General features: G+C 34.2%; 1 protein-coding gene across 2 annotated transcripts in view; it reads left to right on the forward strand.

Annotated features, from left to right (window-relative positions):
• The window catches only part of SLF1 (SMC5-SMC6 complex localization factor 1), a 79,788-nt gene that overhangs the window by 38,384 nt on the left and 26,258 nt on the right, over positions 1-15,146 (forward strand). For both annotated transcript variants that reach the window (XM_025866781.2, XM_073888189.1), the window contains 3 exons: positions 2,038-2,166; positions 2,964-3,129; positions 10,262-10,409. In XM_025866781.2, the coding sequence (XP_025722566.1) occupies positions 2,038-2,166; positions 2,964-3,129; positions 10,262-10,409 (443 nt within the window). The remainder of the gene's footprint in view (positions 1-2,037; positions 2,167-2,963; positions 3,130-10,261; positions 10,410-15,146) is intronic.

The following is a 15,146-nucleotide window of genomic DNA, read 5'->3' on the forward strand; positions in this document are numbered from 1 at the left end:
CCTTCATTTCTGAAATTGAGTCCACTCTCTCTCTTCAGTGAATCTAGATAAAGGTTTTTCAATTTTGTTCATCTTTTTAAAGAACCAGATCCTGGTTTCATTGATCTGTTCTATTGGGTTTTTAGTCTCTGTTTCATTTACTGCTGCTCTAATCTTTATTATTTCCTTCCTTCTGCTAGCTTTAGGCTTTGCTGTTCTTTTTCTAGGTCCTTAGGTGTAAGCTGTTAATTTGAGATCTTTCTTTTTTTGTGAGATAGGCCTGTATTGCTATAATCTTCCCTCTTAGGACAGCTTTTGCTGTATCCCAAAGATTTTGGACCATTGTATTTTCATTTTCATTTGTCTCCATGTGTTTTTTTATTTCCTCTTCAATTTTTGGGTTGACCCATTCATTGTTTAGTAGCATGTTATTTAACTTCCATGTATTTTTGTTGTTTCTAGATCTATACATATATATAGTACTGGCATATATATATATATATATATATATATAGTACTGGCACAAAAATATATATAAATATATATATATTTTTTAAATGAAAGATATTATGATATCCATCTCTGGCAGTTCTCAGAGAGACTACCTATATAGACATAGAATGTCCTCTAGAAGAGATTCGAGTATTAAATATTGTTAAATTTAATCATTAAGGACCCTCCTAACCTGACAATGTGGCACTCAAAAAGAAGATGGGAAAGGTGGAGACAGAGGTAAAAAGTTACAAGTACATTGTTTATATAAATGATAATAAAGTTGGAAGATTATTATAAAACATTGTTACCTAGAATTTCTTAGTCCTAGACTTCTGAGTAATGCTATGGTGAGCGCTGTGAATTGTGCAAGACTGTTGAATCACAGATCTGTACCTCTGAAACAAATAATGCAATATATGTTAAGAAAAAGAAGACAGCAAGAGGGGAAGAATGAAGGGGAGTAAATCGGAGGGGGAGACGAACCATGAGAGCCAATGGACTCTGAAAAACAAACTGAGGATTCTAGAGGGGAGGAGGGTGAGGGGATGGGTTAGCCTGGTGATGGGTATTGAGGAAAGCACATTCTGCGTGGAGCACTGGGTGTTATGCACAAACAATGAATCATGGATCACTACATCAAAAACTAATGATGTAATGTATGGTGATTAACATAACAATAAAAAAATTTAAAGTAAAAAAATAAAATAATATACAATTTTGCTGTCCAATCCAGTAGCCAGTAGCCACATTTGACAATGTTTAAATTTAAGATTAAAAAATTACAAATTCAAATCCTCAGTTGCACAATTCACATTTCATGTGTTCAATAGAACATATCCATCATCACCAAAAGTTCTGTTGGACAGGACTGCTAGAGTAGATGGAAAGAAAGAAATAGATATTAAATTTTTTAAACTCTTAGAAAATAGCCCTAAGTGGGGGTGCCTGGGTGGCTCATTTGGTTAAGCGTCCAACTTTTGATTTAGACTCAGGTCATGATCTCTGCCATGAGATTGAGCCCCACATCGGTGTCCGTGCTGGGTTTGGAGCCTGCTTGGGATTCTATCTCCCTCTCCCTCTGCCCCCACCCCACCATGCTTGCTTTCTCTCTCAAAAAAAAAAAAAATAGAGCCCTAAATGACCTTCATTTTACTAAAAAATAATAACAAAAAATCTTGAGTAAGAAGAGGACTATAGAGAGTATTTATAAATTGAGAATATAGCTGTTCACTTGAATTGAAAGCATAATGTAATACATAATTTTTTGTTCTTTGTCAATGAAATAAAGAATACAAAGAGAGTACCATTAGGCTATTAAACATTACAGTCATTGAAAAATAGAGAAATTAAATCTGTATTACTAAAAATTCAATGTCGAGATCTTTGACATGGTTTTCTTTTTAAAGGAAGAAAATATATTGATAAAATTTTGTTGATTAGCTTTATATTTTGTTGAAGGGAATTTCATTAGAATTCTGATAAAACTCTGAAAGAAATACTTTGTCCGCAGAATATTCATTGAATTGTTTGTATGTCACAAATTACTGGGTTCATGTTTTTCAGGTCTTGCCTTTACAATGAAAATTTTTGCCATCAAATTTCAAAAAATATTGGCACAAAAGTGCTCCACCTGACCCTGCTCAAATTTTTCTTTAATTTAGTGGAAAGTGAAGTGCGACATCTAAGCCAAAAGTAAGTTTAATCACAAAGAAAATTTTTTCTGTATTTATATTGTTTTATGTACCATTTTTCTAATTTATGTACATCCAAAGAGTCACCTTGTTTTCTAGTTTAGATTTATGTTGTTTTTTTTTTTTTTTAAGATTTTATTTATTTGACAGAGCAAGAGAGCACAAGCAGGGGGAGCGTCAGAGAGAGAGGGAGAAGCAGGCTCCCTGCTGAGCAGGGAGCCTGACATGGGGCTGGATCCCAGGACCCTGGGATCATGACCTGAGCCCAGGGCAGATGCTCAACCGACGGAGCCACCCAGGTGCCCCTGGTTTAGATGTTTTTTTAAAACATAGTTGCAGACATAGTTCTTCAGTGGCAATAAAGTTTTTTATGTTCTTTATGTGTCTTTAGTTCACATTTTTGTTTTTCACTAACTTAGACATTTGGATAGGTAAGATTTTATTTCATTTTTCAGGGTTTATGTTTTTTTCAATTCTTAAGTAATTTAATACTTAAATAAAAGTTCCACTAGGGTTTTTTTAACATTGAATCTATAAAATCCATGATAAGTTTTGTGTATGCTCTAAAACATGCATTTAGATTACTCTGTGTGTGTATTTGTTGGTCATTATATTGAATTGTGGACTTTTTTATATTTTGTTCTTTATTATAACTGTATGTTGTATTCTTCATATATTATGCCCTTTCTGTATTTAGAAACCACTAGATCTCTTTGTATTATGGCGAGAGATATTATGCCTAATAACTATAGTGATCAAATTGGCATAAAGATATACTTTGATTCATATTTTCATTAGGTTGTATGACTGGTCAGATTCTCAGAGTCTGAAAATAACAGGAAAGGCAATTCTTCTTGAAATCTTTTGGTCAGGAAATGAGGCCTCTGGGCTTTTGACCAAACCAGTAAATATGCTTTTGGAGTGGACTGTATATTCTCACAAGGAAAAATGCAAGTCTAATGATGTAAGTAGAATTGATTTACAAATGAATAATGGCCTATGAAGAAGTACATCTTTGAGTTATGCCTCTTTTGTCTTTATTCTTTGAACAATTGGAATAAAACTAAAATCTACCCAAATGTATCATTGTTTTCTATGTAGTTTACTAAGTTTTATTGTAAAAGACCCTTAGAGGCTGGCTTCTTCATCATTGCACATTTGGATATAGTAGCTAGGGACAGTTATTTGATCATTAGTCCTAAGAAATCTGTATTCACTTATCATTCTAGATTTTTTACTTTTGTACATTTCAATTCATTAGGAACCTATGATTTTAAAATTTGAGTCCATACAATTTTTTTTGTATACAAATAAAAAGTTCAACTTGTTTTTAAAACTGCCTTTGTGGTTGTTAGCAGTTATTTCTTCATAAGTATATCTTGCTTGTCATTAGACATTTAATGTACAGTGATTTTAGTGTATTACCTACCTGAAGGTAGTTGGGAAGATTAAATGCACTGAAATATGTAAAGTGCATAGCAATATACTCTGCCATGTTTTGCGTTTATAATTACTGTTAGTCACCTCTCTCCTCTTCAAAATAATCACCTTTGGGACTTCATTGTCTGCTCTTTTGTGTTATGGCATTGATTTCTGCTCATAATATTTTAATTCTTTCCTTTTACTTTTATGTCTTGATTATTTGGATCTGTTTTTCATTTTAGTCTTTATTTCTAATAAATATACTCAAAATAAAATGCCTTTGAATACAAAATCAGATTTATGTAGTACAGGTTTTGATACCTACATCTATTGTGCTGTTAATGTGTTTTTTCAGTGTTTTTTATTGTCATTTATGAATTCTCCTTTGATTCAAGAAATACTTTAAGATGTTTTAAAACTTCTAAGTGGGTGTATTTTTGTTATGATTAGTAGATTTTGTTTGTGCTTTTTTTTAAATTTCTAATAGTAAATTAGGTTTAAAAATGAGCCCTATAATGATTTCTGCCTTCTGAAATTAACTGAACTTTCCTTTTTGACTCCATATATGGTTATACAATGTGTTTTCTATGGTTTACATAGCTCTCTATCATTTATTTTTTAAAGATTTATTTATTTGAGGGCGCCTGGGTGGCTCAGTCATTAAGCGTCTGCCTTCAGCTCAGGTTATGATCCCAGTGTCCTGGCATCGAGCCCCAGCATCAGGCTCCCTGCTCCGCGGGAAGCCTGCTTCTCCCTCTCCCACTCCCCCTGCTTGTGTTCCCTCTCTCACTGTGTCTCTCTCTGTCAAATAAATAAATAAAATCTTTAAAAATATATATTTATTTGAGAGAGAGAGAGAGAGCACAAGTACGGGGAGGAGCAGAGGGAAAGAGAGAGGGAGAGAAACAGAACTCCCCAGAGCAGGGATTCCCACCACCAGGCCTGATCCCAGGACCCTGAGATCATGACCTGAGCCAAAATCAAGAGTCTGATGCTCAACCAAGTCACCCAGGCACCCTACTCTCTATCATCTTTTATGTCAAGTTAAATAATTGCTTTAGTCAAACTCTTTGGAATTTACTTCATGAATTTATTCTCCCCCCTTTATAAATCATCTGTACTTTGTATATAGTGATGCTAGTGGTTTGGGTGGAGAATTCTGGTGTCAGATGGCCATAAAGTATTCTTTCTCAAGGAAAATTCCTACATAGTTTATCTTCTCATATTTCCTCTGATCTGTTTTCTCTGCTTGACTTTTTTTAGTTCCAATTAAACTTATGTTACACCTTCTCCTTTTTCCTCTGCTTTTTCATTCTCATCTAGATTTTCAGGTTTTCTTCTATACGTGGAGCATTCTGGGTAGTCTTTTCATTTAATTTTTAGTTCACTAGTCTCTTTTCAGCTGTGTCTAATATGTTGTTAAACATGACTATTACATTTTTGGCAGTTTTCGACTTTTTTGCTTCCTAATTACTATACATGTTTTTATGGTTTCTAGTTCCCTACAAAATTTTCAAGGTTTTCTTTTGTCTTTTAATGGGGCAGTAATAGTTAATTTATAGTTTATATATGACTGTTTCATATTTGAAGTCTTTATGAATCTGTTTCTAACTGTTGTTTCTGCTATTTCCTTCTCTTGTGTTTTTTATATTCTCTTACAAGCTGGTTGTCATTTACTGTATGCCCTAAATTGCATTTGAAAAATTATTTGTACAAACGGTAACATGCAAATGCACCGAATATCTTTCTCCAGAGAGAATTTCTGTTGCTAGGTTTGAGGGTCCCTGGTAGTCCCAGGTGAAGTACAGGGCTACAAATACATGTTTTTTTCTATTGTGTATTAGTCATAAAAGTTATGACTTTTATACTCCTTTTCCTCTAGGCTCCAAAAAACCACACTTCAGTCTCTCAGCTCTTTCTTTGGGGTCAGCAAGTGTCCTTAGGGCAGTCAGCTAGTTTTGAGTGATTCATTTGGCTCCTTACCTTCTCCTAGATCTTGGCTTAGCAATTCTTTATAACTTTCCAGAAGTTATGTTAACAAGTTATCTTTCCAGAAGATGTTTTATATATTGTATTCAACATTTTCAGTTTTCTTTTATAAGGTCATTTATTTGAAATAGTTAAGCCTCCATTATCAGAAACAGAAGGCCTTACTGGTTTTTAAAAATTCTGTTTAGGGGGTGCCTGAGGCTTATAAAAAGAAAATTCTTTCAATTTTTCTTTAATTTGGCATTAAAAAGGGGAAATTATTTCTGGGTATAGCTAGTTTTTGTGACCAAGTAATTGTATTATGTGACAGTAACCAAGTGAGTAGCGATTATTTTGTACGTGTCTTATTGAAAAAAATATGATTATACACACATATAAATTGAAATTACTCAGCATAAATAGAACTCTCTATGCTTCATTGCCAATTGAGTTTCATACTTTTATAATACTTCTAAGATAAAACTGATAACATTCTTATTAATATGTCTTTTTATGTACTTTTTAGACCATAGAATCATTGGGGATAGAAAATATTTTCTCATTATGGAGCATTTCTTTTTATCCATTTGATTATATAAATAAAATTGCTCATTTGTAACTGAAAGCAATAATAAAACTGACATTTTCACAATTTTACTAAATCACTAAAGGACTATCAAAGATAAGAATTTACTCAGGAAATACTGATGTAAATAATAACAGATTTATCTGTGATTAACTTGAAGGTTTTCAGATTTTAAATAAGTTAGACATATTTTGTAAAGCAGTCTGCAATAAATTGTAGCATCAGTTGTAATATTAGAACTAGCTTTAAATTTAGCAAATCAATACTTTATTTAACATTGAATTGTTTAAATTCATAAAAACTGTGTGTGTGTGTGTGTGTGTGTGTGTGTGTGTGTGTGTGTGTGTTACCTTATCTGCTAGAATTCATTCTTGTACCTAATTAAATCTTTTTGGCAGTTTCCAATTTCAAGAATTCCATGCATGTTCACAGACATCATTTTCTGTACTGTAAAGCATTTGTTTCTTGATTTGCTGAGTTGAAGCATTCAATTTAAGTCATTAGCTAAACAGAAGTCCTCAGTTTATGCTAATATTGTTTTGTCATAATGTCAATCAGCAAGTGTTGCAGAGTGACACAAAGGCAGTGAATTTCATTGTCATTAATCTGAGAAAGCTTTGGGCTTTCCTTGGCAAAGAGCAGAGGTGAGCTGTGTCAAGGTTATGAAGGAGGTACAAATTTTGCTAAGCTTGGTGGTTAGTCCTACTTTTCTTTGTGATGTCTTTAAATGCTATTTAATGATAACCCTACAAGTGTAGGTAGAAATGGAAGCCACTTTGTATTTAAAGATAGGGAAATTGAGGCTAAAGAGTTTAAGTAACTTATTTAAGGTGTCACAGCTTGTTAGGGTAAAGCCTTGATTAGAGGCCACTGGAGCATACTTGCTCTTTTTTCAAATGCCAGTGTTTTAAATAGGAAGAGGCACATTATGTGTATTATGTTTGCATCTTTCTTACAGAGGTACTAGCAGAACTTTGTGTCATCTATTGCTAGGGATATTACTTAAAACCCTAACCTGGGAGTCAGAAGGCCCAGATCATAGTTCTGCATTATATACTAGTCAATTTTTGGAAGCTCACCAAATTTATTAAATGGAGTTTACTTGTATTGGCAGATAATAGAGAACTGTATTGACAGAATGTCTGATAATAGACTTTAACACGTTAGAAAGGTGTTCTAATGTAAATGTGTCATGTGCGCATCATGTCTTTCATTTCTTTGTTAATTCTGAGTTTTCTGTTCTTTCAGCTTTAGCATACTTTTTAAATATTTCAGGAAAGCTTTTCTCCCTTGATGGTTTATTTGCCATTTCCTCACTAATCCGCTTCTAAACCATATAAATATATATATATATATATATATATCCACTATGCTAGAAATGGTAGCATTATTTATACAGTGTTAAAGTTGCAGCGAGTACAATCCATAGCGCAGTGTCTTGGCCCTGTGGTTATAGTGAGTGGCATAGATAAGAATATATTATAAAAGGATCCAAGAACCTAATCTGAAAGTGTCTTTTTATATAAAAATTTACTATTATGAATATATGGTAGTATGCAAGTTTAGGTAATGTCACAGATAAAAATAATTTTGACAGTATCTTTCTTATGGTAAAGAAGCTGTAGTCATTCCTTGCGAGTACTATAAAGGCTACCCATCTCTGTTTAATAGCAGTAATATCAAGGTAAATTGAATAATAGGCAGTATTGATATTAATTTGTGGTGATATTAATTAAGATGTGTATACATATATTTGTGTAAGGAAAGAGAAAGGTCCCAGCTGGTTGATTTTCTGAGATTTTTTTTTTAATTGATGAAGTGTTGGATTGTGGTTTATATGAGGCCTAGCTCTGTGGGCTAAGCTCCTTTTTTCCCTATCCAGAGCCTTGGGACCAGGGATCTGAAGTGATCCTGATTTACTCTACTCTTGGGTTGGGGAACATTTCAAGAAATCAAAATTTACCAGTCTCTTGCATCTTTCCTGAGTAGTGTCATCGCTGATATTCAGATATGCATGTTGTTGCAAGGAGCATTCTGTGGTATGGATCTTGATAGGATCAATTTTTAGTTTAAATGTAGCTTTTCATTCTCCTGTTTTATGTTCTCTTGATAAGTTGAACCATAAGAAATAAAACTTGCTTGTAAGAACTTTACAAAGTAAGAATTTGGCTTCCTGCAAACTGTTTTGAAGACTAGCTAAGACTCAATGTTTAAGGGAGTGAGTTCTGGTCAGTTGATGGCTTGGGACCCTACCAGAGTACTAGGGGAGGAGTTGATACTTTCCCAGCCAGCTGATAGAGCCAGTCCTGCTGCTGCTTACCAAGTCATAAAGCTGCAACTGGAAGACTTAAACCCAGCTCTCTAATCAGGGTGGGAGTTAGGGTGCCACTGACGCCCATTGACGAATCCTGACCTGGCAGGATCAGGCTGTGGTCAAGGTTCTATATCGTAGGCCCTGATGATGTTAGAGGAAAGGCTGTGTTTCCCTAATCATTCAACTTAAAATCCCCTCAGCCCCATTCTTCATAGTCTCTCTCTCAAATTCTAATGCCCAGCCCAGCCTTAATGCAGTGTATTGCCACACAGTGTGATAGAGCAACAGGGAACTTGTACACCTACCTAAGCATCCAGACTTTGGGTTTTTCCTCAGTAAAAACTATTTCAGCAGGCCTGATGTATGTGCTGCTTCACCATTTACCCTTGTTTGGACAACAAAACAGAACTAGGAACTTCAGGGGCATTTGGGTGGCTCAGTCGTTAAGCGTCTGCCTTCGGCTCAGGTCATGGTCCCAGGGTCCTGGGATCGAGTCCCACATTGGGCTCCCTGCTCTATGGGAAGCCTGCTTCTCCCTCTCCCTCGCCCCTGCTTGTGTTCCCTCTCTCGCTGTGTTTCTCTCTGTCAAATAAATAAAATCTTAAAAAAAAAAACTAGAACTTCAGTTTTGAAATCACTTAACTAAGAGAGATTCTGATAGTAAGGAATGATGATGCCCTCATGAAATATTGTATACTATAAGAACCTTGTCTGCTGAAGGCAGGAGAAATAAATCCAGTAGTCACTGATGGTTAGAGATTTCTCTGTCCCTAATCCCATATTAGGCATAGTATGGTTGCAGAACATAGCACTCAAAATCTATTCGGATACTATAATATTTACTTATTAAAACCTTTTCACATGTTTTCTACCCAATTATTAATCTGGTGATTTTTTTTCACATATCCAACAGGCCTAAAACAGCCAAAAATAAAGGAATTTCAACTAGTTTTAATGTCTTTGTGGAAAATGTCAACTAGTTTTAACATCTTTATCGGAGGTGTTTAAAAAATACTTTTGTACCTCTTCACCTTCATAGCTTATGGATTAGAAAGATATTTTCCACATTAGGGTAAAGCACACTTACTGTAATTAAAAATTTGTATGCTTGCTATATTTTTTATAGGAATTTAATAATGTTTATTATAGAAGTGAGAATAGTATTTGTTCTTTAAAAAGTAATCTTTATACATCTCTAAGTTAGGTAATGACATTTGATATAATTTAATAAGAATTTGATCTAATCTGTTTCTTCATTTACAACAAAAAGGACAATCTTATCTGCTAAAGTTTTTATTCATTGTGTTTAAGTCTTTTTCTGGAATATGACATTTGGGTAAATGTAAAGGTTAATTTTATATATAAATACTAGGGGTGGCTAAGTCTATCTTTTTTTGTAATCCTATATTCCTATTAACAGAAATCCACAGAAGCCAGATACTTCCTCATTTGTTTAATGAAATTATCGCCATACTAAAGCACTTGACACTACTGAATAATGTTATTTTAAAAGTTTATTATAAGCTATCCATATATTAAGTCCTGGAGGTTTTGTTGTATTAACTCTTTTCATCATGTGGATATAAAGATATAGATATGGATGGGGGAGGGAAGAGAAGAGAAGGAAGGAGAAGCAAGAGGGGAGAGAGGGAGTTAACTTGCTAGGGTTCTCAGGAATCCCTTTTAGTATGAGCATACCCTGTATTCTTAAATAACTAAGCTTTGCCTCAACAAGTATTCAGAATAAACACTGATTAAAAAAATAGATAATTTGTTTTACTAATATTTTTCCCATCTTAATGTTAGGTCTTCAAACATGAGCTAGCTTACTTATTGACTGGAATTCTTGGAGCAGCAATAGATTATTGGATCTTCCTTGGTCTTAAGAGGGGTAAAAATGTGATGCGACACATGTCTGATGACTTAGGAAGTTATGTTTCCCTTTCATGTGATGGTAAGTGATCTGTATTATGTTTTTCATAGACCTATTATGTGATTTTCCTTTAGGCAGTTTGTAATCTTTAACATACATTCATACGAAGTTTTTTAAAAATACTTCCATATACACTCACTTGTGTAGGTATATATACATAGATACACATACATGGGGTTATAGGTATGAACACGCACACACATAACAAACAGTATAAAGAGGGTAAAAATTACTCATAATGCTCTCACACAGATAAACACTTTTCATCTTTTCCTTTCCAGTAATTTCTAAGTATTTTTACATAGTTGAACACATGTAATTTGTATTCTTATTTTCTTCTAAATGTTACATGAACCTTCACCCCATACACGTAATTTATTATTCAAAATATTATTTTGATAATTTCATAAAAATTGAATATTCTAGAAAATAGTACCTGCAAATAAATTATTATATATGTACATATAATACTATTATTTTCCTTAATAATATAACTAAAAATTATAAGTAAACTATGCAAGTAAACACTTAACCAAATTATTTATTTTTATTAACTAGACAAATTTAAATCTCTTTATTCTCTTTTCATTGAAGAAATAGATTAGCTTTTTATGTATGGTGTTTTGGAATCTTACATGGTAAGAACTATTTTTAGTCCCTTTAATATTTGTAATCATTCAAGTTGAATAGAAAACATTATCTTTTGTGCAGGGAGCCCGATACGGGACTCCTCAGGTCTCTTCCTGCAAAAATACTTAACAAAAGACAATGAAATTTATTGACTCAGAATACTTATGTTATAAAGCCACTTCGATTAATTTATGTTATATCGCTATTTAAAACATTTACCCCATCTACCTGTTGCTGTATAATTTTCCTTATTATAAAAAGCCGCGACTATTTCTTTCCCATTGAGTCTGGTGATATAGCAAACGAGCATGGATTAAGCAAAAATAAATAATTTATAATTTTCTCACTCTTTCTCCTCCCCCAATCATCTATTCTAATTTTAAAATTTCCTCGAAAATAAATGGGGGGAGGAATATTATTTAAGCAATGTGATAACAGAACTCATTTTCACATGCTCACCTTATGAAAGGTTTGGTCTCCTAAGTGAGGAAGGCTTCCAAAAGACCTGAGGTACATTCCTGAACTTCCAAGTCTGTTTAGGGAACTATGAATCTTTTTATTTCTCTCTTGTATCCTAACTTCCTAAAATGAACGTATTGTTTAAAACAAGTGAGTTTGTGGCCCTCCAATATAAAGGATCATTTTTATGTACTTTAAAAATTTTAGATTGCCAAATATTCTTTTTTGTTACACTTGTGTTTCAGTGCATCTAGGTTTTATGTAAAAGAAGAAGTTCTTGAATATGCTGTCAATCACTTTAATGCTTTGAAGAGACATTCTAGAATAGGAATCCAGGATTAAAACTAGGTTCAGGATTTATTCGATGATGCCCTCTAAAGAGAGGTCTCTTTTTATACTACTGAAGTTAGAAGATTTTTATCTTAAGCATTTTATCTTTTTTTTTTTTTTTCTTGAGCTGAGGGGTAATTACTGTTCCTTTTGTGGAGTAGCTGTCCTTTGTTGCATGACTTTTTAACATTTCTTAGCTCAAATTCAGTTTTCCTTTAGAATCTTTTGTTATTTCTTTCACACCATTCCTACTGGGTAGTTCTTTTGTTACTGTTGTTGTTTTAGAAAAGCAAATTTCTGTCATCATTTGCTGGCATCAGAACTAAACGTTCAGCTAAAAGGATTCCCGTTTTTATTCCATAATGAAACTGCTTTGAGTTGGAGGACTCAGGCCAGGATTAGTGGTGGTTTTAGAGACTTTAATGACTTTAGAGTCAGTATAAGTTATATGTGTTGTTTCCAGTACGTATTGGTCACCTCTAGGGAAATATAATTTATCTTATAGTTTAGCCAAATGCAGGAAATACAAGCCTGTACTAATAAGGTTCTCTATACATCACTTTCAATGGTTGCTTCTCTCATATTCTGAATTTCCCTTTACTTTTAAAGCAGGGTATTGTTATTCACTTTTATTTCCACCTTTCACATGACAAGTTTTAATCCAGCAAGTTTTAGTCTGTGACTGACTTAAGCTAAATCTACACCTAATGTTACCATTACAATTCTTTAAGATTTTATTCATTTATTTTTGCAAGAGAGAGAGAATGCGAGCGCACATGTGCACATGAGCCCGGGTGGTAGGGAGGAGGGACAGAGGGAGAAACAGACTCCCACCCAGCAGGGAGCCCAATGCGATATTGGATCCCAGGACCCTGGGATCATGACCCAAGCCGAAGGCAGATGCTTAACCACCTGAGCCACGCAGGTGCCCCACCATTACAATTCTTTCAACATACTGAGCAATTACTTTGCTTCCCCAGATAATGTTTGATCACTAATATTTAAAACTCTAATTGAAATTTAAACTATATCCATGTTTGGGGCACCTGGGTGGCTCAGTTGGTTAAGCGACTGCCTTTGGCTCAGGTCATGATCCCAAAGTCCTAGGATCGAGCCCTGCATCAGGCTCCCTGCTGCGCGGGAAGACTGCTTCTCCCTTTCCCTCTGCCTGCCGCTCACCCTGCTTGTGCTCTCTCTTCTCTCTCTGTCAAATAAATAAATGAAATCTTAAAAAAAAAAATACTATATCCGTGTTTGAAATTCTTTTTTTTTTTTACCCTTCTCAAAACACACAAAATTGGTCCCTTAGGCTTCTTAATTTGGCTACCAGCAGGTAGTTTTAAAAATTTATTTCTAAAATGGTTCAAGTTACTATCTTCCTAATTTTTTGTTGTTAGTATGTCTTGATTTTTTACCTTTGTCAAGAGACAGAAATCAGGTGAACAGTTTAATTTTAAGAGAGCAGTAGCTTTTCTATAGCTAATATGTAAAATTAAAGTGTTTATTATGGACTTTGTAGCGTAATACTTTTATCTGCACAAGTGGACCAGGTGTTCTAATAATGTCCTTTTTGTCAGCATGTTGATACTTTGTTGAAGAACCATTTCTTTTTCTCTATTGCTACCCCGCCATCCCCACCCACCCTTTTTTTTTTACTATTTTTTGGCATTATTCTTTTTTTTTGTTTTTTTGTTTTTTAAGATTTATTTATTTATCTGAGAGGAAGAGAGAGTCCCAAGCAGACTCTGCACTAGATGGGTAGCCTAACGTAGGGCTCAGTCCCACAACCCTGAGATCAGGACCTGAGCTGAAACCAAGAGTCGGTCACTTAACCCACTAAGCCACCCAGGCTCCCCTCTTTGCATTATTCTTTAGCTCTGTTCCTATTTTTTGCTTTTCCTAAGTCACTAATAAAAATATTATAGTTTGGCTGTTATATGACATCCAGTTGAAGATGATGGTCCATCTTTCTCATTTATGGCCAACAGTACATTTTTGTTTTTCTTAGTGCAAAAGCATAAAATTCATATTGTGATGCTACTCAGATTCAAATCTATTAATTTTAGTTTAGTAAAACTGTTGTTAGTTCAGTAGGTAAGTAAAGATCTTTCAGTAGGTAAGTAAAGTCCTTTATCCTTTCCATCAGATCTCCTGTCCATCAACCCACGTAGATGCCATTCTCTTTTATTTCTGAACACTTTGAACAGAAAGTTTTCTTATCTCCTTTTCTGTTTTTTAAGATCAAGTGATCTGAAAGGGTTTTGTTTTGTTTTGTTTTTAATGCCTAATTGAAATTCCTGGTAAATTGGCTAGAACTAGGGGTTGGCAAATTTTTTTGTATGTGGTACCACATAATAAGTACTGTTGGCTCTACAAGCTCACGATCTGTCCTCAGCTCTGCAGTTGTAGGAAGAGTAGCCATACACAATATATAAATGGACATGGCTGTGTTCCAGTAAAAATTTATGTATAAGGATAGACAGCAAGACATTGTTTCCTAATTTTTAACTTGTTTCTCCTTTTCTGAGTGGGAAGAAAATATGTCATCACAATCTACAATAATACTTTTGATATCTTTAGAGAACTTTAATAAAGCTTCCTTTGCCCTTCTCAGGCTACATCACTATTTTTTCCAAACCTTTATTCACTTTTATATTTTAAATCTCTATTATAATCCCTCTGCATGCTTCAGACCTCTTCCATCAATATGTTTTCATGATTTTACTAAGTATCTCATCAAAATGTTTCTATTCTCTTCATTTATTCAGCAGATTTTTATTGCCATTCTATCAGGCATTGATCTAAATGCCATGTATAGTGGAAGTGGGATGGGGGGACAAAACATGGTTCTTAATTTTTTGGAGTTTTTGGTGGGAGAAACAGACTACAGTTAGATTAATGTAAATACATCATTTAAAAATGCTAAGTGCTTCAAACAAGAAAAACTCGGTGTTGAGATGAGTGAATTTACACTTTATATCAGGTAGTTGAGGAGAGCAGTACCTAAAGGGTAAGTAGGAGTTTAGCAGAGTCAGGAAAGCATCTCCCATTAGAAAACACAACATTTACCAAAACTGAGACAGGAAAAAGTGGGACCTGTTTGAAATCTTATGGTAGCTGGCTGCTGGCAAGATGCAAGGAGAAGAGTGAATAAAGGCAGAGGAAGAGTTGAGGAGTTAGAAGCCAATATAAGGGAGTGGCATGATGTGCTAAATTTTTTTTAAAAGGTGATCTAGGCTTATCTTTCTAGGGTTATTGCTCTCTGCCAGTCACTCCTTTATTCATTTATCTTTCAAACACTAAATGTTTCTTCTCTGCAAGTCAGTGACCTATAACCTC

The sequence above is a fragment of the Callorhinus ursinus genome, unplaced genomic scaffold, assembly GCF_003265705.2.
Source record: "Callorhinus ursinus isolate GAN/ISIS: 27379988/994484 unplaced genomic scaffold, GSC_fseal_2.0 scaffold3, whole genome shotgun sequence".
In the NCBI taxonomy this organism is placed as follows: Eukaryota; Metazoa; Chordata; class Mammalia; order Carnivora; family Otariidae; genus Callorhinus; species Callorhinus ursinus.